The sequence below is a fragment of the Pelobates fuscus genome, chromosome 2, assembly GCF_036172605.1.
Source record: "Pelobates fuscus isolate aPelFus1 chromosome 2, aPelFus1.pri, whole genome shotgun sequence".
NCBI lineage: Eukaryota > Metazoa > Chordata > Amphibia > Anura > Pelobatidae > Pelobates > Pelobates fuscus.
In genome coordinates, this window is record NC_086318.1 from 147,007,147 (window position 1) to 147,033,552 (window position 26,406).

The 26,406-nt window shown below is 40.6% G+C and overlaps 1 protein-coding gene across 7 annotated transcripts in view; it reads right to left on the reverse strand.

The window, feature by feature from the left end:
* Nucleotides 1–26,406, reverse strand: part of LPP (LIM domain containing preferred translocation partner in lipoma) — a 317,702-nt gene that overhangs the window by 104,230 nt on the left and 187,066 nt on the right. For all 7 annotated transcript variants that reach the window (XM_063442809.1, XM_063442806.1, XM_063442805.1 and 4 more), the window contains one exon: nt 19,207–19,890. In XM_063442809.1, coding sequence (XP_063298879.1) covers nt 19,207–19,890 — 684 coding nt within the window. The remainder of the gene's footprint in view (nt 1–19,206; nt 19,891–26,406) is intronic.

Sequence of the window (26,406 nt, forward strand, 5' to 3'; positions counted from 1 at the left end):
TTCAAATACTTCTTAGTTTCTAGAAGGTTATTTTAAACTGGAGACTGATTAACAAAAAAGCTAAACTTGGGACACAGATTTTCAGTTTCCTTGCTCTTTAGCAAACAGTAAAATCCATTGTTCAAGACATCCAGAGATTGCATTAACGGTTGGCACTAACGAGTTGGTATCAGGTGCTGCTCCTGATCAGTCAATGTGAATGCAATACTCACAGAACCACTTGTTTCCCTGCTCCTTATTAGATTATATACTCTTATAATGCTTGCTTTGTAATGCTCATTTCAAACCCGCACTTCACATCTATAATTTACCAATTACTTTAAATATATATATATATATATATATATATATATATATATATATATATATATATATATATATATATATATATATATATATATATTCTTAAACAAATGCATCAATAGTCTGTCCAGTCAATTCTTATTTCTGGACACAACTGCAAAGAGTCCTCCTGTCTGATATTCTACTAAACACAAAAGTAATAAGGTTCATTCTGCTGCTGATGTCCGTTTCACCATTCTCTTTAGCTGACAGGCTTTTTCTAGCAGCAGAACACATTGTACTTAGGAGATAATTGACTCTGGAATATGATGTTGGTTATATGAAAACAGGTCAGACTGCATTCAATGGCAGTCGTCCTCTTACGAACACTCTTTCCTGTACCCACTGCTGACACAGGGTAATGGCTCCCACTGTGAAAAACAAGCACAGCAATCCTATTGTAAAAAGCAGAGTCATAACTTCAAGACTATTTCATATTAAAACAAATGGATTTGGCATACTGCAATTCTGATTTAAATTATATATATTTATACATATATCTATCTATCTATCTACATAGGCGTGCTCCCTCTCGCCGCGCGCTGCTTGCTGATGCTGGGAGCCGGAATATGACGTCATATTCCGGCTCCCAGCTACAGCAGACAGCCCACGCGGCGAGAGGGAGCAGAGAGCTCACAGCTCCCTCACCGCGTCTGAGATGGACACAGGCATCCGACCCACTGGACCCCAGGGACAAGTCCACGCCAGCACTCCAGGTAGGGAGGCTGGGTGGACATTTTTTTAATTAAAAAAAAATAATCATTTGTGTGTGTGTGTGAATGTGACTGTGTGTGTGTGTGTGTGTGTGACTGTGTGTGTGTGTGTGTGTGTCTGTTTGTGTGTGTATGTGAATGTGTGTGTGTGTGTCTGTGATGTGAATGTGTGTGTCTGTGAATGTGTGTGTGTCTGTGAATGTGTGTGTGTGTCTGTGAATGTGTGTGTGTGTCTGTGAATGTGTGTGTGTGTCTGTGAATGTGTGTGTGTGTCTGAGTATGCGTGTCAGTGTGTGTATATATATATATATATATATATATATATATATATATATATATATATATATATATATATATATATATATATATATATATATATATATACACACACACACACACATATACATACACACACTGGAGTGTATATTATTTTTTTGGGGGGTGGGAATCTTGGTTCCCACACTTTATTCCCCAGGACTTTATTCTCCCCTGTCGGCTCACGCAGAACCGGCGCTGAGTGTCGGTTCTGCTCTAAGCCTCCATGGGCCGGCGGGGAGATCAAAGATCTACCTCACCGGCCCACAGCAGCATGAAGGGAGGCAGGAGAGGACCCGGGGAGCTCTAGACAGCAGCTCCGCCAGGTTCCTCTGGCGAGATCTGAGCGTTGCCGCGGCAACGCTCAGATCTCACGAGAGTTAACTCTAGCCCCGCAGGCTAGAGTTCACTCTCCACTGGACCACCAGGGATGGCACATGGCAGCAAGGATCCCCCCTCCCTACATAAGGTAAGAAGGGAGGGGGGATATTTACTAATCTGCCCCCACCTCCACAATCTGTCCAAACATACAGCACACACACACACACACACACACAGCACCCACACACAAAAAGCACCTACAGACATACAGCACTCTCACACAAACAGCACACACACAGCACCCTCACACACACAGCACCCAAACAGCACCCACACACATACAGTACACATACAGCACCCTCACACACACAGTACACTAACCGCACCCTCACAAACACACACAGCACCTTTACAAACACACAACACCCTCACACACAGCACACTAACAACACCCTCGCAAACACACACACACAAACAGCACCCTCAGAAATACACGACACCCACACACATCACACAAACAGCACCCTCACACACACACACATCACACAAACAGCACCCTCACACACACACATCACACAAACAGCACCCTCACACACACAGCACCCTCACACAGCACACTAACAGGACCCCAACACCCTCACACACACACATCACACAAATAGCAACCCTCACACACACACAAACACCCTCACCCACACAGCACACTACCAGCACCCTCACACATACACACACAGCAGCACCCTTACACAGCACACTAACAGCACACACACACACAGCAGTGTATGTATATATGTGTGTGTGTATATATATATATATATATATATATATATATATATATATATATATATATATATGAAACATGGGGGGATGGTTGCACTCACCTAAACATGCTTAAATGGGGTGCTGCTGGGGGCCATATTATACAATAAATACACAAGATCCAGCGCACTCTCCTATCTACTAAACAGCAACTTCAATGTCGACAGACTTTATTAGTCTGTAAAAGTTTTTTTTAAAAACACCTAATCTAGGCAAAAAAATGGGGATTTAGTTACATTATATGATCATACATTGCATAAGCCTGCCACAACGTCAATGTACCCCATCTTTGGCAGGTCCTACTCTCACAGTCTAATGTCTGCTCTTATGAGATTAACCACTTACTTGGGAAAAAATTCCATCTGAGGCTCTCTGCAGTACAAGGCTAAATAGGGACCTGAGATGAGGCACCTGTAACAGGGAGGGGTGCCTCATCTCAGGTCCCTATTTAGCCTTGTACTGCAGAGAGCCTCAGATGGAATTTTTTCCCAAGTAAGTGGTTAATCTCATAAGAGCAGACATTAGACTGTGAGAGTAGGACCTGCCAAAGATGGGGTACATTGACGTTGTGGCAGGCTTATGCAATGTATGATCATATAATGTAACTAAATCCCCATTTTTTTGCCTAGATTAGGTGTTTTTAAAAAAAACTTTTACAGACTAATAAAGTCTGTCGACATTGAAGTTGCTGTTTAGTAGATAGGAGAGTGCGCTGGATCTTGTGTATTTATTATATATATATATATATATATATACACATATACATGCGGCGTGTATTTGTGCTTTAGGGTGCACACCCTAATGCAATAGGCTGCGCACGCATATGTCTGTCTGTCTATCTATCTATCTATATATATATATACACACACACACACACACATAAATACACACACACATAAATACACACACACATAAATACACACACAGTCAGAGAGTCTAAATAAACAGGTAAAGTAACAGTTTTAGGATTAAAAAGGTGTTTTAAGAAAAGAAAAAAAATTAAAATGTGCAGAATATGGTTACTAAAAAAGTGCAATGCTATCCAAAACAACGCATTTGATTTGCAATGAGGAAACGATTTACAAGAGCAAGATATTCTAGAACAGTAAGGACACTAGGCTATCATGAGTGCGTCATCAACACATAATATAAAGTAATGCAAAACTTAAAGAATCAACATATTGTCCTGATGAAAGACATATCAGCCTAGAACAGGGTCAGCAACTGATGGCATTAGAGGTGCCTTTGCATGGCATGGAAGGCAGCTAGATTCAAACAGGCTGTGGAACTCTGATAATCTCCCCTGGAGATGACCTAACAGGGGGTCCCAGTGGGACTTCTTCAGATATGTTAGTGCCATTTGAATATTCAGCATTAGTGGGGATTGCAGAAGATGGGGAGGGGCTGTCCTCGATTTTCTCACTTCGGTTCTTGGAGTAAGTTATCTCAGATTACTTCATCTCAGCTTTTGTGAAGGCAAATCGCACTAAAGAAGAGAAGTCTGCCGCAGCCACCGTCCTTGGCCCCTGAGCTTGTCCAGTCCAGTCCCCACAGGAGCCCAGGAAAGATATCCACACAGTCAAACATACACACATCTGCAGAACAAGCCATCTCCACATGCAAATACACACAGACCCCATAAAACACAAAATTACTGATGAATCACATACAAAAAGCCACAAGCATCCCCCTCCACACAATATGACAATCACTCAACCCCATAAGTAGCCCCCCCTGACTCACAACCTACATTTATACACAACACAATACACAGCCCACATACCTGTGACACACACACACACACTACAACAAACAGCTTGCGCATGTCCAAAATAAAGCATCCAACAAACACAACCATTTAAAAGAGTAGGACTGGAACACCAAAGGGCATCAAAATCTTGTTTTAGTAAAGTGCTGCTAAAATCTTGAATTGATTCAGTAAAGATAGCATACCAGACAGAACAGGGGGTTATGAGAAGTAATTGATGCACTAGTTATATTTAATAATGACCTGCTGAACAAATAAAAATGTCAAAATTAAATATGCTGAAATAGAAAATCAGTAATTTACAGTTTTAAACTGATCTTAAAAATAATGCAATTGAATATATGGGCATTTTAAGATTTTCAAATCTTTCTGAAAAAGGAAAACATAATAGTACTTTAAACATTACAGTCTAGTAGCCAAGGCAAATATGGATATTAAAATCCATTTAAGCATTATTACACCTAAAAAAATATCCTGAACTATATATATCCTGAACTAGATATATTTTAATCTACACTGCTCTATTTAGTAAAAGTTTATTTGCTATGGCCTATGAGATATTCTTCCCAATAGTTAAACTTAGAAACTGTATGAAGTCTGGTAACTGTGCTATGTAGTCAGAAAGGAAGTTCTCATTCAAACAAACACTTGAACAACACACGATCAAGTGAATACTGAAATAACTCTGCACTCCCCTCTGCACTTTGCCGACTAAAGAGATTTTTTGGAATAGCCAATCAGAGCTCTATGCTAGCTAATATTTAAGCCAGACATGTATACTGATTTTACCTTTACTTTTTTCCTTTCCTGCATTGTATATTATATGTTTGTGGGAGGAATATCCCTTGTCATACACTACTGGGATTTAATATTTTTTTCATATTTTTATTAATATTACACAATAAATGAACCCTTCTTTGATCAGATCATTCTTTTGTGAAGTGATGTTGGACTATCCAAGTCTCTAATGATATGAATAACACAATTACTCTGAAAAACCTGCATTCATATTACACGAAGAATCATGTTTTTCACTCCAGTGGAGCAGTGGCAGCACAGAAAGGGGATAATACTTGAATATTGGTTACTGCTCATTTTTGTTATTGTTCATATTTAGTTTTCATGACTGAAGCTACTTACATAGGGTTATTGAAGTCACATAGTGATGTGTAATACCCTGGTCTGCCCATGATGTACAGAATAATGAAGGCAGCTGGAATACAGATCTGACAAAACCACATGCACGGTTGTATATTGTACAGTGATTCAACTGTTTTATAAGCAATGGCTGTACACTGTTAAGAGACATTAAAACCACTGACAGGTGAAATTAGCAACATTGATAATATTGTCATATTGAAGTATCAAAACTGGTATCTCTGTCAGGGTCATGGGCCCAAGGCTCATCGATGAATGTGGGGAGCGAAGTCTATTCTGTCTGGTCTGATTACCCAAAAGAGCTAATGTAGCTGAAATTGCTGAAAACTTTAACACTGGGAATGATAGAAAGGTGTCAGAAAACACAGTGCATTGTGATTTGCTGCAAATGGAGCAGCATAGCTGCAAATCAGCCAGAGTATGTATGATGACCTCTTTCTACCACCAAAATCGCCTTCAATGGGAATGTGAGCATCCAAACTGGACTATGGAGCAAAGGAAGAAGGCTGCGTGGTCTGGAGAATTTTTCTTGGAGATCAGGTGGATGGCCATGTGTGCGTCTCCACCTGGGGAAGAGATGGCAGCAGAAGGCACTATGGGAAGAAGGTAGTGTTGGGTCCTGGCATTCATTTGGATGTTACTTTGACACATGCCACTTTCCTACAGAGATTGTTGAAGACCATGTTTACCCCTTTGTGGCAGTAGTGTTGACTGACTGCAGATACCACTTTCAGCAGGATAATGCACCCTGTCGAACAACAAACATTGTTCAGGAATTGAAAGAGTTCAAGGTGTTTGGTTGGTCACCAAATTCCAAAGATCTCAATCCGATTGACTATCTGTGGGAACAACACAGACCTGCTGCCAATGATACCAAAGGACATGTTCAGAGGGCTTGTGGAGTCCATGCCTCAATGCATCAAAGCTGTTTAGGTAGCACAAGAGGGACCTACATGATATCAGGCAGGTGATTTAAAGCGGAAGTTAATCAGTTTATATCACTATGTCCGGCCGATTTATATCAGTTTATATCACTATCACGGTCCGGCCGATATTCTGTATTTTCAGCGATATCGGCCAATACCGATACTGCCGATAATGCAGACCAGGACCCTCATCAGTGTCCTGGGGGGCCCAGCACACTCTTCTTACCTTTATAGCAGCTCCCCTGTCTAACTCTCGCAAGTTCCGCGGCCGTCAGAGCATTGTCATGGGTTACCATGGCAACGCTCGGCACGGAACACAGGCCACGAGTGTTAGACTGGGGAGCTGCTGACAAGGTAAGAAGAGTGTGCTGGGCCTCCTCTGCACAGTCCATGCCACCGGACCACCAGGGAATGCTATAACCCCCCTCCCAGGCCAGGTAAGAAGCAGGGATGGGGGACTAAAACTATTTAAAAAAAATAACTAAAAATATTTAAAAAAATAACAAAAAATTAAAAAAAGAATGCCCTCTTCCCCCTCCACCATATTTTACACACTTAACATACCAACAGAAACACACACTACCCAAACACTCACGGCACAAACACTACACAAACGCACACTCTGCATCCACTACACAAACATCCACACACTACATCCACTAATCAAATACTCTCACTGTATCCACTACACACACATATATTCTTGAAAACATAAAAAATTCTGATGTATATTTTGTGCATTTACCTTAATAAAAAAAAATAAAAAAATGATTTGCAAAATAAATAAAATAAACATGTTCAGTTAACAGTAGATTTGTGTAGAAATAGTGTTTTTTTTTTTTTTTTAAATGGTAAATGTACAGAATATCGGTAAGTTATTGGCCTCAAAGTTCACAGATTATCGGTATCGGCTCTAAAAAAAATCAATATCAGTCGATCCCTACAATATACACCGCTGTTCAACATGACAAGGAGTATGTTGCCGTTGGATAATTCTTGGAATATGATCATACATTACCTTCCACACAAATTTATTTTAATTTTAATTGATTGTATTAAATGGACCCTGAACAATAATTATTTTTGGTTCAACTTTTTTTTTTTTTTTTTAACAACGGAGTGGAATAGTAATGGGCAGTACGCATGCACCCACCTATGCCAATATTTTGATGGCACACTGGGAAAACATGGCTGGAGTGCGCATGTTCATGCCTACCGCTGTTATATGGATATGTCGGGAAGGTTTGGAGGGTAGTTTTAGGGAGTTTTTAGGATTTCTAGATAACATATGGGGCATACATTTAACAAGTAATAGGGATACTCTGCCAATTGATTTTTTTGGATTCAAATTTTAGGTTGATAATGTGGTTTTAAAAACAAAGATTTTTTTTTTTTTTTAAATCTGGCTTACCAACATATCAAAATACCGATTATTAAGGCTGAAATGGAATTGCAAGGAGGAGGATGTTTTCCAACAACAGGTTCATTACCTACAGGACAATTTTAAGGAAAAACAACATCCTGAGGATATACTAAAGAAAGCATTAAGTGAGGTGGAAAATATCACCTAAATAGAATTATTTAACAAGAAAAAAATAGGATAGGTTAACAGGAAAGTTTTAATGAGGTTTTTTTTTTTTTTATATAATAAAACACAAATTAAAACAATTTACCTTTCTTTAATAGATTATTTTTCTCTTCCTCTCAGGACCTGTTCTTCATTTCTTCATGTCTGCTCTAGTTTTCTTTAAAACTAGGGACTAAAAAAGTAGGGACTATTTGTCTTATAGAGGTTTCCTACGCCTGACCACCTTTGACCAGCACAGGAGCAAAGTGTGCTTCCTTTCCGGTAGTCAGAGCAATTTTCCTACAAGTCTGACCTTTCCTCCATGTTCCCGCGAAGCCTCCTTTCATTTTTCCCTAACATCCTGTCATTTAGACAGAACGCCGGCGAAACTAACGAATTTCGTCCTAACAGAATGAGAACACAGTTTCTCCATTCGTGTTAGGACGCAATTTAGGTCTTATCGGAATCTAGGTCTTGTTCGTATCGGAATTTTATTCATATGAAAGAAACTCCGATCCTATTCGTGCGGTGGCTGCATCTTGTCGCTTAGTAGATAACTCACTAATACTAAGTCAAGATTACAGGTACTTAGTTCTTTTATTCCCCCTCACAATTTTTAGGGTGAGGGGGATTGATAGGGGTTTATTAATTTTTGTTTTGGGTGGGGAGGGGTGACATTTTCATTTAGGGGCCCCACCCGTCACTCAGGGATGGAGGACAATACCCCCACCCCTCCCCCCCATTTAGGGCCACCACCCGCCGCTCAGGGGTGGGGGACGGGGACAATAGGAAACTAGAACAGACAGGAAGAAATGAAGAACAGATCCTGAGAGAGGAAGAGAAGAGGAATTGATTAAAGAAAGGCAAGTTCGGCATGACCGTGCCGCTTTAAGGATTCAGGAATATGCCCCAGGAGTACAAAGGAGTTTGTCAAAAATTCAAAGCAGAAAGGACACAAATGAGTATTATACTAGAGAACATATGACTTCCCAAAGTAAAATCTCAATTTACTTATTAAAGTGTCCCTGTGAATTACAATATGTGGGATGGACAGAGCACCCGATACATAAAAGGATAATGGATCATATTATTAACATTCGAAGAGGGGTAGAGCGCTTTCAGACCCCTTTAATTCGGAGAGTTTTTAACAATTGGAGAGGAGGGGATTTTATTAGGGCGATTGAAAGGGAGGAGATGAATTATTTTTTTTGGAAACATTAGCACCTTCTGGTCTAAATATAGATTTTGATTTACATAATTTCCATAGTTTCTTTTTTTTTTTGGTTTAGTCAATCAACCCCTTTGGAATTTTCTGATGTTCTGGCTCATTAATTAGTACTATTTCCTTGATATGATTGTCTAATGACTTTGCCTACATATTTTATATTCCTTATAATGGTTTATTTTTAAAGGTTCTAAGACGCTGTTTAGACAACCTACATCTTTTAGGTATTTTGAATTCAAGTATTATTTAATATGATATGGCGGTTTGTTAACTGGGCTTACATATGGTTTTGTTTTTAAATTTTGATATTTTTAGTGCCTTTACATTGTTGTTTAGACAACCCGTCCCTTTTTTTCTCCAGCATCCTTACCTATATCTCTAACGCTTAGTGTTTTGACAATATACTTTAATAGCCCCGTTTTAGTCTTCATTTCATATTAATATTATGGAATATACTATTTTGACAGTTTTTATTGGATATGTATTTTACACAACTTCCGTGACTTGAGGGGGTTTATATTCCTAGGATACGTCATGAAAAGTTATCTTTTGCATTTTTTATCTTCGGATATACAGTTTATAGGTTTTATATTTATGGATAGAATATGATTGAGTACTCCTATCTAGCACTCACTGCACATTGTGACATAACGCTGTGTTATCTAGCACTCACTGCACATTGTGACATAGCGCTGTGTTATCTAGCACTCACTGCACATTGTGACATAGCGCTGTGTCATCTAGCACTCACTGCACATTGTGACATAGCGCTGTGTCATCTAGCACTCACTGCACATTGTGACATAGCGCTGTGTTATCTAGCACTCACTGCACATTGTGACATAGCGCTGTGTTATCTAGCACTCACTGCACATTGTGACATAGCGCTGTGTTATCTAGCACTCACTGCACATTGTGACATAGCGCTGTGTTATCTAGCACTCACTGCACATTGTGACATAGCGCTGTGTTATCTAGCACTCACTGCACATTGTGACATAGCGCTGTGTTATCTAGCACTCACTGTACATTTTGACATAGCTCTGTTATATAGCACTAACTGTACATTGTGCTATAGCTCTGTTATATAGCATGCTATACATTATAACAGTGCTGTGTTATATAGCAGTGGTTGTAGGAGTATGCATTAGCATTGTGATATATGTTCCTCAAAATGTATTAATTTATGCATTGTGCTACTTAGTATTTATAGTAGACAAAGTGATGTGTTATAGATAGGACAGCTTATTTGAATGACAGCTGGGGGGAGTTCCCTGGTTAATTTATAAAAGTGCTGATTTCTCAAAGAAATCAGCACTTTTAAAAACTGGGGTTAAATGAGGATACTCCTGAATTGCTTTTGGGGTGTGGAGTGGTCCTTTAAAGGGAGTGCTCCTAATCTCAGCTTCTTACCTGTATAAAAGACACCTGTCCACAGAAGCAATCAGATCCCAAACTCTCCACAATGGCTAAGACCAAAGAGCTGTCTAAGGATGTCAGGGACAAGATTGTAGACCTACACAAGGCTGGAATGGGCTACAAGACCTGGCGAAAAGGTTACAACAGTTTGTGCGATTATTCGCAAATGGAAGAAACACAAAATAACTGTCAAAATCCCTCGGTCTGGTGCTCCATGAAAAATCTCACCTCGTGGAGTTTCAATGATCATGAGAAAGGTGAGGAATCAGCCCAAAACTACATGGTATGATCTTGTTAATGATCTCAAGGCAACTGGGATCATAGTTACCAAGACAACAATTGGTAACACACTACGCAGTGAAGGACTGAAATCGTGCAGTGCCCGCAAGGTCCACCTGCTCAAGAAAGCACATGTACAGGCCTGTCTGAAGTTTGCCAATAAACATCGGAATGATTCAGAGGAGAACTGGGTGAGCTGTGGTTAGATGAGACCAAAATCAAGCTCTTTGGCATCAATTCAATTGGAGGAGGAGGAAATGCTGCCCCCCAAGAACACCATCCCCACCGTCAAACATGGAGGTGGAAACATTATGCTTTGGGGGTGTTTTTCTACTAAGGGGACAGGACAACTGCACCCTAAAGTGTTTGCCCCCCCCCCTGTCCCCCCTACTATTCGCTATATCCCTCGAACCATTGCTAGAGACCATACGTAACAACCCACACATCAAAGGGCTCAAAATCAGGGACGACACGTTCACCATCGCAGCATACGCAGAAGACATCCTCCTTACCCTGACCGACCCCATCCCGACCCTGACCACCCTCCTAACAACCCTACAAGAATACTCAAAGATATCGGGATACCAACTCAATGCCACTAAATCGGACCTCATGCCGCTCAACCTCACAGAACCCGTTATCCGCTCCCTAAAACAAGACCTCCCCTTCCGTATTTGCCCGACGGCGATCACTTACCTGGGAGTCCAAATCACTAGCGACACCACCGCCCTATACAAAACCAACTATCCCCCACTCTTCCAGAAAGCATTCCAAAACCTGGAACGCTGGAAACCGATGAACATATCTTGGCTAGGAAGAATAGCTTCCGTTAAAAGGAACCTCCTACCCAAATTCCTCTATGCCTTCCAAGCACTACCCATCCCCTGCAATAAAACTGACCTCAAAAGACTACAAACTGCCATAGACCGATTCATTTGGAACGGGAAAAAACCCTGTATCCGCAGAGCCACATTATATGTACCCAAACTCTCCGGAGGTCTAGGCCTCCCCAACCTCACACACTACCTACATGCGGCCCACCTAACACAAATCCAGCATTGGCATCTTCCCCCCGCACACAAACGATGGGTAGACCTGGAACATCTCATCTTTGGCCGAGACCACCCCTCCCAATACATGTGGCTCCAAAGGCAATACAGGCCACTGCCACCCCCCACCTCCCCGGCAATCACCCACTCCCTAGACCTCTGGGACCGACTCAGCGATAAATTTGACTTGTCCACAGGCCTCTCGCCCCTCACCCCAATCCTCCGCAACAAAATGTTCCAACCTGGCCTCACACCACAACACTACGCCCATTTTGAAGATCGCAACATAGTTAGGTTGGGACACCTCTATCCTAACGGCAAGCTCCTGCAATACACTGAACTCCCCAACTCTGAAACCTTGACCACATTTGATTACTTCCGCTACCTCCAACTCCGAAGCTTCGCAGCGACCGACACGGTTCGCATAGCAACCACCTCGTCCCTAACCGGGTTTGAGAGAGACACCCTTCAGTCACCATCCAGGAAGAGCCAAATATCATCTATCTACATGAACCTAACCACACACCACACTCAGATAGCCCTCCCATACATCACGGCGTGGGAAAAAGATCTCGGACCCCCCGTGGACCCCACGGACTGGGCTGACATCTGGGCATCTATTAAATCTATTTCAATCTGCGTCACCCATCAAGAGCAGGCATACAAAATGCTCTTCAGATGGTACCTCACCCCCTACCGCCTAAAGGCCATGAAACAAAGCCCCACCAACCTCTGCTGGAAAATGTGCGGGGAAACAGGCACATTCCTCCACTGCTGGTGGACATGCCCTAAAATTGCACCCTTATGGATAACCATAACGACCCTCCTATCCAGACTACTTAACAAACCAGTACCCCTTGACCCGTGGGCCCTTTTGCTCTCTAAACCCCTGGACAGCTTCACCCGCAGTGAAAATAAGCTCATAGCGAGGATAGCCCTAGCCACACGCCGAGCTATCGCCGAAAACTGGTCCACACCACGTATACCCACTCACCCTCAAATACACACGAAAATCACAGATAGCATAGACATGGACAGACTAACAGCACAGATACATGACACCCCTAAATCATTCCACAAAGTTTGGGACCCATGGCTCGACGGATATAATGCCCTCCCATGGTGATCTACCAGACCACACGACCAACACCACCAACGCTAACCACGAAAATGGAAAAGCGCACCGCTCCAACCCACCCCTAACGCAACCCCACCCGCCCTGGGCTCGAGGGGTATACCCAGACGGGCAGCAGCTCCCTATCCACCTCTCCGCAGTTCCTCTCCCTACCCCCTTAACAACCCCCCCTACCCAACACTCCCCTCCCTGTAACACCCAACCTAACTACCTGGCCCTACTGACACAACCACGATCATTGATCGACTCGAAGGCCGCACCCCTTCAGACAGACGTCCCCCTCTTCCCAACAATAGGACGACCACCACCGAAAGCATCTGGCCTAATGACCCTACGACCTCAACTATCTCTATTAACCGGCACATCCCGGAACTGGTACCTTGCTGGACGCATCGTAACCACCCCAGGAACCCTGTAACACCAGCTGACCAAAGATAACACGACCCGTAAGGTCACACACGTAACCCCCCTGATTCAAGGTCCTCAAAAGAAAATGTTATAAGAGATACCAAAACACAATGCCAGAAATATATGCTACTGAAAATATTTTGTATCCTATTGTAACCCCCTGACTAACCAACCTCTTTTTTCTGTAAAAAACGTTCATTAACTTTTGTTCATGAAAATTGAAAAATGAAAAATAAAGAATCTTTAAAAAAAAAAAAGTGTTTGCCCCACCCAAAGCACATTAGACACAGCAGGGTAATTAATCCCTAAAACCTGAACAGTTCAGGGGATCCTTGAGGACTAGGTTGAGAACCCCTGCTCTAGTGGGAGATGTAAATTATGTACAGTGAACGGCTTTATCCCAGAGCATGCAGTAAGAATATCTACCCGTTTAAAGGGACACTGTAGGCACTGTATCTGCTTCTCATTAAACTGGTTATAGTGTATGGAGTCCCCTGGTGCCATAATTTCTTTCAGCATTAAACAGTTTTTAATGTTGTAATGTTTTAATGCTAAGCAAGAGACCCCGGCAGTCCATCCCCTCTGTGCTGCTTTGGCTAATAAGGAAGTATTACCCTGAGCAACAAAGGGCAGCTGTGATTGGCTGAAAGTGTCAGCTGACTGCTTTTAACCTGTCAGAGCTCCAACTGACGGTATAAATGGGTATGACAACAAAGAAATGTGTAATCTCTGCCTTAGCTACACATACAGAAGGGGCCGGACTGTGGGTGGCCAGGGACTCTTATTTTGTGGCATACTGCACAAACATGGTGCGACACTGAATGGAGGGACAGTGCCAGGACACTCCAGGCACTATAACCAATTCAAAGAGACAAAGTGGTTATAGCGACTACAGTATCCCTTTAATGGTACATCCTTACTGTATTTGACTATATACATATTTTCAGTAGGTTAAGTGTTTTTAATCATTCATGTGGTTTTATCTGAAAGAGGCAGCTAAGTGAATTTAAAACGCTCTACCAAAATTAGATGTTCCTCGAGGATCGAAGCAGAAATCTTTTAATAGAAAACCAATTCTGCGTGTTATGTGTTCTACACAACCTCTTCCCCCAAACTCTGAATCAGGCTAAGAAGCTCTGGCCCTCCCGATGTTAAACTACAACTCCCATGATTCTTTGAATAAAATATAGGTAGCTAGAGAAACATGTGAGTGATAGTTCAGCAACATCTGGAGGGCCAGAGTTGTAGAACTCTGTTCTAAAAGAAGAGAACAAGCACTTGCAGCATGCTAAGAGGGAAATTAAATCATGGGGACTGATCAATATGTGGACCATAATACTGGAAAAGGAACACTAAATAAATTATTAAAGATATATACTCCAGGAAATGGTGTGCCGTACGCCGTTTGGCCCCAAGGCAAAGGGTGATCTGTTTGATGGGATTTAAAGTTTCCATAGCAATTTCACAAGAATATTTTCCTTGTTCATACAATACATTTATACTAAGATTTTTCTTCAACACCGAAATGGAAAGTCACTGTATGTAGGAGACAGAACATTAAGACATTCTGTATTTCCAGTTTAAACCTTAGCTGTCTTTTAAACTGCAGACTGACCATGGTCTATTGGATGCTCTTGATTTTTTCCCACCCCTTGTGTAAAGTGGTATTTCCTCCCATGTCCCTTGAGTCTGACAATAACTGACAATAACTCACTCTAAAATATGCTTGCCTTCATTCCTCACTACATATTTTGTATTCACAGATTAACATCTGTTGTTGGTTCAATAGGTCAGTTAGCATCCAAAGAACAGCCTTACAAATGCCTTATAAAACACAAACTGGGCTATTGACTAAAGTGAGAATTAAATATGAATTTCAAATTTAAGGCCCAAGTAGTCAAACCACATGAGTCCTTGCGGAGGCCTGGGACGAGCTTAGTGGACTGCCATGGACTACCGGGACTTAGTCTCATGATCAAATTCTGATGTCTACAAGATATTGCTCTTTCCTTGTGCTCCTCCTACCTCTCCCAGCTCTCTTTCAATGTTTCTTTCTCCGGCTCTGCTGTTCTCCCCAACTCCTCTCTGTTGGTGTCCCCCAAGGTTCAGTCCTTTGTCCCCGATTGTTCTCCATCTATACTGCCTCCCTTGGTAAACGCGTTAGCTCCTTTGGCTTCCAATATCATTTCTATGCGGATGACACGCAAATCTATATGTCCTCTCCTGATCTCTCCCCGTCCCTCTTGACTAGTGTCTCTGATTGCCTCTATGCTATTTCTAACTGGATGGCTGCCCACTTCCTTAAACTCAACCAAAACTGAAATTCTGGTCTTTCCTCCCTCAAGTGTTGCTACTCCTGTGTCTTCCTCCCTCCAAGTCAACGGTGCTACCATAAGCTCCACCACGCAGACTCGCTGCCTAGGTGTTCTCGTTGACTCCGACCTCTCCATCACCCCTCATATCCAGTCTATCGCCAAATCCTGCCGCTTCCATATCAAAAACATTGCACGCATCCAACCCTACTTAACGCCAGATGTGACTAAGGTGCTGTCCTTTCTCGCTTTAACTACTGTAATCTGCTTCTCAGTGGTCTTACGTGCTCCCAACTTGCACAGTTACATTCCATAATGAATGCAGCACCGAGGATCATCTTCCTGTCTGCCCGCACCGCCCACCCCATACCCTTCTGTCAGTCCCTACAATGGCTTCATGTAAGATTTAGGGCTCAATTTAAAATTCTGGTTCTTTCTTTCAAATCTCTACATAATGCAGCTCCCACCTATCTATCCTCCCTAATACAGAAGCATGTCCCGTCTTGGCCCTTACGCTCTGCTGAAGACTTACGTTTATCTTCTGTCTGTACTCCCATCTCTGATGCTCGCCTTCAAGACTTCTCAAGGGCTGCACCACTCCTGTGGAACTCACTTCCCTCCTCCGTTATATGCTCACCCAGTCTCCACTCAGTTAAACTGTTAATATCTCCCGACTGATTCCTTTCCTGCAACTGTCATTAGTCTAATACTATCCTTCCCTTTTGTGTAACTTTACCCCACTCCCTCTAGTATGTAAGCTCATCGAGCAGGGCCCTCAACCTCTCTGTTCCTCTGTGTCCAACTTGTCTGTTTACAACTACATGTTTGTTCGTACACCCACTGTAAAGCTCTGTGGCATTTGTTGGCGCTATATAAATAATATCATAATAATAATGTCAAACATGGGTATTATTAGTATTAATAATACTACTAAGATACTACCCTCCATGTTTATGTCACTGTATATATGTCACCGTACCATGTTCCTTTTCATTAACAATCCATAGCCATTGTAATATAATCGAATATTTAAAAATCTTATTGTCACAGTTGGCATCCACTGCTATTACTCACCATGTCCATCAAGTTTTATGTGAAGCAGGTTGGCATGGATAGCTCAGGGGCACTCAACCATCATTTTCCTGTTCAGCTAGTTTTACTTATCTCTGCACCTCACATTCAATATATTTTAAGATTAGCCTGCTTCTGTCTGACACTTTCTATGTTTACTAGTTAGACATCTTGCCTGTTTAATATTATTTACATAAAATGTGTGCAAATTCTTTATATGCCATGCTAATGTATCACTATGTTGGCTAATGTGCAGCTTGCTCCTGCTGTTTTGTTCACTTTTGCACAGCAAAACTAAGATTGACTAAAAAAAAAAAAACACGAAAGAAAAAGAAAATGAAAGCATACACGACTTTTTCTAGTTTGGCTATTTTTACCTTAAAAAGATACTATAGACATCAAAACAACCTTAGTATGATGGAGCAGTTTTAGTGGGTCAGGAATGCCCAAAAGGGAGATCTTCAGATGTTTTGAAAATATAACTTCCATCTACCTTTTTGGCAACCCTGATATAGATCATGCCCCTGCAGTTTCACTGCTCAATTATCTGCCATTTCGGAGTTAAATCACTTTTGTTTATGTCCATGCAGCCCTAACCACTCCTCCCTGCACAGCTTGCATAAAAAAAAAAAAAATAAGAACAAATTTATATTTATTTATATATATATATATATATATATATATATATATATATATATATATACACACACACACACACACACACACACACACACGGTATATAATTTTTTTTTTTTTTTTTCTTCAATGAGATGTTAATGGGATTCTATAGTCTGAGGAATACAAATTTGGTACCCCCTATTCCTCTCCCCCTAACGCTAGAGTTAAAAAAACAAAAACCAGCAAGCACATTAGGCTCTCCCCATATGAAAGGATTGCTTCAGTGCTTTCTTATGGGATTTTACAGACACTGGATGTCCTCCTGCAGTTTCAGTAAGAGGACCAAAAGTCCATTAGTAACCAAGAAGTATCTCTAGTAGCTTTTAGATTGACAGCCACCAGAGGCATTTTTAGTTCTTAATCCTGTAGGGTAATTATTATAGTTTCTCAAAAACTGCAATCTCTTAAATTGCAAGACTAAGACTAAGTGGGACAGGGTCACTGCACACAGGCCACTTCAATGAGATGAAGTGGTTTGGATTATTATAGTGCCCATTTTAATGGCTATTTTAATCTCCTGCTCTGCAAATGTAACTTTAATCACAGGCAAGAGGCTCCTGCAGGGTCTAGAAACTATTAACAGAGCAGGTATATATATATATATATATATATATATATATATATATATATATATATATATATAAGGCATTATAAATTAAACAGAATGAACAATAAAGGAAGCTTAAATATTAGATCTCTCTTTACAGGAAGTGTTTAGGAAGACAGTGCGAGTCACATGCAGCTAGGTGTGGCTAGGTCTGCATAATAAAAGCTTTTTAACTCTTCTGCTTCATTAAGCTAAAGTTGTTCTGGTGCCTATAGTGTCCCTTTAAATTTGAAATTCACTTTGAAGTCTCACTTTAGTAAATAATCCTGAATGTATAAAGTCTGCCTATCTAGATTAAGGCACACTAATGTAATATCTTGTGTAGTTCCACGGGAGATTTTGTGCATTGGTCAGAGCGGATTGAAAATATCCATATATCATGCAGTAATTATAGGAACTTTCTTGTTCTATTTCTTGGCACTAAATGAGTACAACATCACTAGGCATCTTATTTACCTTTTAACACTAAATTAGTTTCAAATGGACTATGCCAATGTAGCACCCCTAATCAGCAAGATACTGCTAAATGGAATAAAGGCCTATTAGATATTTTATGGTTGCAAAATAAAGGGACACTATATTCACCAGAACAAATATAGTATTGTATTTGTTCTGTTGAGTGGAATCATTCCTTTCAGGATTCAGAGAAAATGCAGTGTTTACAATACAGCCAAGGGGTGTGTCCACTGGCCACTCGTCAGATGGCTACTAGAAGTGCTTCCTAGGGCAGTGCAAGAGATTATGTAGACAGTGGTCTGCTAGACTCTGTATAAATGAAAAGGAGGGTACAGTTCATCCAACAAAAATCTACTAGCAATTTGACACCGTGCAAGAAAATGAGTGGTGATGTGCCAGCCATAAAAAACACTGGAAACAATGTGGCACACTTGCTATGTAGAGCACGAGTACAAGCATCTAGTCCCTTTCAGAACACACACCCCCTTCAAAGATAAGGGATAGAATAAGATTAATTTTAATATATTAATGGTCATCACTACAAAATATACCAAGAAGATTCATAATCTCATCTAAAATGCCCTGATGAAAAGTATCACATCTCACAGAATAGATGTGGATGCACGGTATCAGCTTACCTTTGGCTGCTGTGGAGGTGGTGGAACATAAGGTGGATCAGTGATGTAGGTCTTCTTAGTGTTAGGTGGTGGGTATGATGCGGGAGGTTGTTGCCCCATAGCAGGTGCAGGAGTGTAAGCAGGTTCAGGTTTCCATCCTCCTTGCTGTGCATAGGGAGCCTCAGAGCCATTCCTCCCTCCGTAGCCTTGTGCAGATGGGTAGTAAGGGTCTTGATATTTGGGCTGATTCCCTTGAGGATACACATTTCTAGGTTCAACATAGTAGCAGCGAGCAGACTGATTTGGGTTATACTCAAGCCCACTAGGCTGAGATGTATATTGCCCAGGTCCTTGGTAGCGGGTCTGCGGAGAGGCATATGGATTTGGAGCAATATTGTAAGGCTGGCTGGGTTGAGGCCCAGGTGGCACAAAATGGGGACTGGGCTGAGCAGATTTAACCTGCACATTGAAGGTGGGACGACTGGGAGTAGAAGCTGTAGTGTAAGATGCAGGCACAGGTTGTGGCCTTTGGGATCCTGGGGATCCTGCTGGAGCAGGCTGTGAAGTGGACTGTGGTTGAGGTTTGGCTGCTGACTTTTTGGTTGCAGTGAGTGGAGGCTGATTCGGTATAATCATCCTCTTGTGACCAGTCACTGGAGTTCCTGCTGAAGGGTGAGTCAAGGTACCAGTTGACCCGCCGGTACTCTGAAATCAACAAGACAAAATGGCATTTTAGAATAACGTGAATTTAAACCCTACCTTCCACACCAAACCAACACAAAAAAAAATCCTGTTTCTCCAGAAATCCAGAGCTTTCCAGAGCACTGATGCTCAATAAAAAGTTACGCTCAAATAAGTAAATAAATACAAACACAAATGAATCATATTGTCAGCTAAAGTAAAAGAAAAGGTTAAAAGGAATTTCTCCTGTGAGCTTAACACATCAAGTTGCTTGATCCTCGCACACAAGAAGTCTTTTAAATGCCAAAATAAGTGTAGCCATTTCCATGACAACACAATAAAAAAAACTAACACATTTTTTCTTCTTCTATGAATGTACCCTCGAGTTCCAGGGACACTATGTACCAAGTCACACTTACTTGCCATTAGAGAACATCTTTCCCAACTTGGGCAGCACATAGCTTCTATTAAATTAGAGAATTAGCTCATGCTGAATGTCTGCGTGTATAAAATATCCAGAGAGTTTTCGAACACATGGTCACGTTGCTCAAATATAAAGAGGTTTCCATTACATAAAAAAGGCTTAATTATACAATTTCAGTGAGGTACTGTGAGATATGTTCTTTATTTTAAGTTTTGTAAAAAAATAAATAAATAAAATAAAAAATAATTGTGGTGTAAAATACCAATAATCGAGAAATTAACAGAATCATTCCTTTGGTTTCCATAGTGGCTGCTCCACTATTACAACTGTGCCCCACAATTGGGCTTCATAAATACCGCAGTGTTAAAGGAACACTCCTAACATCTTAAGCCCATTAGCTTGCCGAAGTACTTTATGTATAAAGGGTATGTCCTCTTTTCTCCACTTTATAGAAAGTGCAGATTTCAATGGAAGTTGGCACATTTATAAATTAACCTTGCTAAATCCCCCTGGCAGTCAATAACTGGCCCGGTTACTTCCTGGTCTGGTTAGCTCAGTTGAGCTAAATTCAGGCAATTGTCCAGAACACCTGCCTTGCAAAGACTTCTCACAGAGCTGCATTGGCAAGTCTGGACTGGGGAGGGCTTGCAAATGCTTCAAACTAGAAATCTCCAGCAATTGCTAGATATAGAAACATAGAATGTGACAGCAGATAAGATCCATTTGGCCTATCTAGTCTGCCCAATTTATTTTAAATACTTTCATTAGTCCCTGACCTTATTGTAAGTCTAGGATAGCCTTGTGCCAATTCAGATGGAAGGCTGTTCCATGCATCCACTACCCTCTCTGTAAAGTAATGCTTCCTGAAATACATTTTTAAACCTTTGCCCTCTAGTTTAAGACTATGTCCTCTTGTAATGGTAGTCTCCTCCTTTACTGTATTGATTCCCTTTATGCATTTGAATGTTTCTTTCATATCCCCATTGTCTCGTCTTTCCTCCAAGCTATGCATGTTAAGATCATTTAACCTTTCCTGGTAAGTGTTATCCTGCGTTGGTCTCACCAATGTATTGTACAATGGCATTAGCACTTCCCTCTTTTGCTACTGCTAATACCTCTCCCTATACAACCAAGCATTCTGCTAGCATTTCCTGCTGCTCTATTACATAGTCTGCCTACCTTTAAGTCATCTGAAATAATGTCTCCTAAATTCCTTTCCTCAAATATACCCACAGTAAAAACAATGTATAATTAAATGCGTGAAAGTTTTCACTTAGGGTATATCTACTAAATAGTGATTGTTGGTTTTGATTTTTATTCCACCAGTGGAGTTCCTCTTTATCAGAAAATATACTAATGTATCAAGCACTACTTGATTGGTTTGCTAATTTAATAAGCAGATCAGGTTTTCTAAATCTGTAACATACAGAATTCTGTCACCCTAAACGTATCTTGCTACAATCTGTTCTTCTCTTCCTCACTCTTATGTTCTTCTTTTTCAAGAACAAGAAGATTAAAGCACTGATATGGGCTTCTTGTGATGATACACTAGGAGCTGAAGAAATAAGATGGCGTTGCCCGCTGGGGACAGCATTAGAGAAGTACATCTACCCTCTGTTGCACCCTATGGTAACTGCACACCCATCATTGTTGTCACACAACACAACACAATTCCTGTCAGAAAATGACAGAGGCGCTTTAAAGGAACACTATAGTATTAAGAATACAAAACTGTATCCCTAACACTAATGATCCCTCTGAAAATGATGTGTCCGCTTTAGGCCTTACACATAGGAAAGCATTGAATCAATGCTTTCCTATGGGGATTTGCAAGATACTGACCGTCCTTAAAGGACCACTCTAGTGCCAGGAAAACATACTCGTTTTCTTCACTTTTGATTCACTTTTGAGAAAGCTTCGGCGAAACGCGTCAAGTGAGGAAGAATTTTGGACTTTTATACAGGACTGGTTTTATAGTGTATTATTCACTTTTTACTTATTGTATTAAAGTATATATAATTTTTAAACTATCCAGTCATTTTTTTTGTCCTCCTTCCTATTTAATACTGCTTTGCTGCTATACCTGGGTCCACTATATCCCGAGGTGGGGATTATTCCACCTGAAATTCTCCAAACTAGAGCAGGTCGTTGCTCTAGTATATGTAAGTAGGATCATCTACTCTTACTACAATATTTTATATTTACGTACTAGACCATGTGGCGTATTTTACTCTTGTTTTTCATATAACGAATACTTACACCTATAAACTTACCAACGATCTGGAACCTCAAGAAATCCATAGACGGGGATTATTCCGTCCAAGCTCTTAACACCGAGCTGATATAGCTCCTCAAAGTGTGAGTGTGAATATAACCCATTTGTTCTTGTGGAATTATATCGTTCATACATACTGTACCATTATTTGTATCTTTGTTTCTCCTTTTTTTTTTTAAGTTACTCCGCTGGCCAGTATTTCTACTAAACGTATGTGCAATTTCTGATCTTTAGCGCTGTTCACCTTTCTATTTTATCTGTCCATTTATTACAAGGTAGAGGGAACACCTTGTTGGTGAACTGCTGCTCACCCTTGAGAAGAGAGCGCTTATTACCCTTTTGCAATTTATAAACATAGCAGTTTCTATGAAACTGCTATGTTTATAAAAAATTGGGTTAACCCTAGCTGGACCTGGCACCCAGACCACTTCATTAAGCTGAAGTGGTCTGGGTGCCTAGAGTTGTCCTTTAAGCAAAGTATGAGGATGTCCTGCGTTGTTTCACGGCAAATTAACTCTAGTGGCAGTCTTAATCCTGCAATGTAAACATTGCAATTTCTTGAAGGAAACAGAGACATTGCACCCATGCTACTTCAATGAGATTAGGTGGTCTGGGTGCCTACTATAGTAGAAGGTCTCAAAATAAAAAAAAATATATAAACAAGAAACTCTTTCTAACCTAATGTATACAAATAAGACAACGCCTCCCCCTACCCCTTGTGCGAAATTGCTTATGCACCGGTATCTGTGCAATTGAACAAACTTTTGCTTCTCATAGAGAAGTCCAAGTGACTTTAGATGATAGAGTCTGAAAGTAGTATTGGCTATGTGATTCATGTTAGCAAGTGTACTGCTACCCTAAAGAAATACATGGTGCTTAAGAATAAAGCAAAATTCAATGTTCTTTACCCAAAGGCGGCTCTATAATTAGGCCAGTTAAGGGAAAGCAGAAGGCTTTGCCTCATATTCTTCATACAGTCTAGCTGTCACAGTGAGCACATCAACCACAGCCTCTTATTAAAGTTTTACCAAAGGCCTTGTAAACCTGGTTTGCATTGAGAGTCGAGATATGGCTTCTAGAGTGAAGCCTGAGAACAGGGACAGGAGGGCCCTAGCCTAGAGCAATGGTGCCCAAAAGGTAGATACAGAGATGTTTTATAACTAAGGCTTCCGTGACGCTTTGTCATTCTAAAGGCATACAAAGCATCATGCGAGTTGTAGTTCTACAATATCTGGGGATCTACCTTTTGAGAATCCCTTGCTCTAGGGCCTCCTGTGTCCCTATTCATAGGCTGCACAATAAAGCCATATCCCAAACTATCCATGCAAACCAGGTGTCAATGGGAAGAAAAAAAAAGAAAAAAAATAGCTAGACCCAACACATGTAACATTATCAGACATTCAATGAAATCCTGAATAGCCACACTGCTTAAGCATTGGAGATGGAGTACAAAGCAACCCCACTGCCGAGCATTCACCTACTATCATCTAGAGGGGACACCCCCAATGCCTTAGCAGGCTCCTGGAGGAGCACTCTACTATTTTTTTCATTTAGCTAGTTTTTACTTACAGTAGTAAGTATTAAAAACATACTTTCCCAAAATACTCTATAGTCAAATTCATGTATACCAAAACCTTTGTGGAAAGAGAAAATTCTGTAATTTTCCTATTTGTCCAAATAATGAAACTATGCCCTTGATTTCTCAGCTTAAAATCGTTTGTGTTCCGATTTAATTTTAAAATAAAAAGGGCATGCGCTACCTTCATGTCACAATTGTACAATTTGGAGAGAGAAAAAAAAACTAACACTATTTGTGATGTCTGCAAAGCATTATTTCTTAATTAGGATCAGACATGCCTCAAACTTTTGATCTTCCTTTTGAATCCAGCTTGTTCTGTAATGTTAACAGGGACTTCTTTCAATGACTTGCATTATCTGGAAAGTGTATGTATAATGATGAATTTTTCATTGCCCAAAAAGAAATCTGTATTTTATGGCAAGACATCTGCATTGCTTTTGATTTCCTATAAAATACAGTAGAATTGAGAAACCTATTGAAACACGTTAGAGTAACACAAAACAGCACGAAAACAAAACTGTTAACACTTGAAATAAATTCTGCATATCTAAATCCGGTTGCTCTGTTTTCTGTCACTCTGGTCTAACCTACTCCCTTTCTGCTGATGCATCTATGTGCCATACGTCATCCAGTATCCTGCTACATTGCCAAAGCATAGCACATGCATTTTATTAAGATTTCTGAATTTTTTTGATGTTCGAGGGAGAGGTTTCCCTTTAAGATGCAAACACGAGCCAGATTGAGGTTTGCAAAAGACTAAGGATTGGACAGGACTACAAGCCATAGTGAAATTTGGTGGAGGATCAGTGATGCGCTTTAGCAGGGCTGGAATTGGCAGATTCACCTGTGAAGGACGCATGAATCAAGCCAAGTAACAAGGTTATCTCGGAAGAAAACGTGTTAACTTCTGCTCTGACAACGTTTCCAAATTCTGAAGACTGGTGGAGATACCACACAACCAGGTCAATAAAGGTGTGGATGGAGGACTACCAGAACAAGACTGTCATGGCCAGCCCAATCTTCAGACCTAAGCCCCATTAGAAACCTTTGGAATCATAACAAGTGTTACCAAAATCTTTCAAATACAGATGTTAGCAATAGTCTCAACTTTCTGTGTTGCCTATTCGTAACATCCTCAAACAACTTAAAACATGGACTGCCCTAAAAACCAACTACATGTTACACTAGAGATATCTCTACAAACAACTTAATATCAAAATATATTCACACAATGAAGGCGGAATGAGCTCACTAGTTAAAATATACTCTTTAGTGAACTTGATAACATGGTCTGAATGACCGTCCTTTCCTCTGTTCCAATGATTATCCTCACCAGTTCCATTCTACCACACTTCATCAGCAGACATGTTGCAGTCTTAATAGACAAACACTGGACCCAAATGACAGGTACATCTTTTTAATTTGTTCACTTAAATTAATGAAACACACACACTGGTGAATCTATACGCCCCAAACTCCAAACAAACTTTTTATATCAAATGTTTACTAAACTGACCCCCATACAACCATGAACACTGGTTATCTGTGGCAATTTTAAACCTCATTGACCAAACAATGGACACTTCACGGAGACATCAACCTCTCAAGGTACAATACAAAGGTATGGTAAAATTACTTTTAGACTATAGTTTCTTCTCACAAGTTCATAACTCATATTCCCAAATAGATTGCGTTCTGCCATGTTCCCACGAAGATCAAGCAATAGAGTGTAACAATTGGTCGGATCTTGTGGCCTGAAAAAGCTCCAATCTAAATAACTTTTAAAGATAATTATGATAGCAGGCTTTGCAGCCCATGGAGATTTAATGAATGAACCCTTGCTGTGGAATACTTTACACATGCTTTTGTTTCTGAACCTTTCGAGATCACAAATGGAACCATGCAGGGTGCCCGCTATCCCCTCTACTTTACGTGCCAACAGTAGAACCATTAGCAGAATCAATTAGAGTGTATACCACCATACATGGTGGGGAAGTCAGAAATAGGGTATTCAAACTAAATTTGTTTACAAACAATGTCCTACTTACCTTACCTTGAGCCAACCACTCATATCTCTGCATAACCTATGCAAACAAATTCAAGTATGTAGCCTACACTCTTACTATAAATTGAATATCTCCAAAACCCAGAAACTCTGTTATAACATAGAAGCTTGGGCAGTGGATCATTTACAAAACTCATTCCCATTCAACTTCAGATCACCACAATTATAAATACATTAATATCATGAAAAGGCAAATT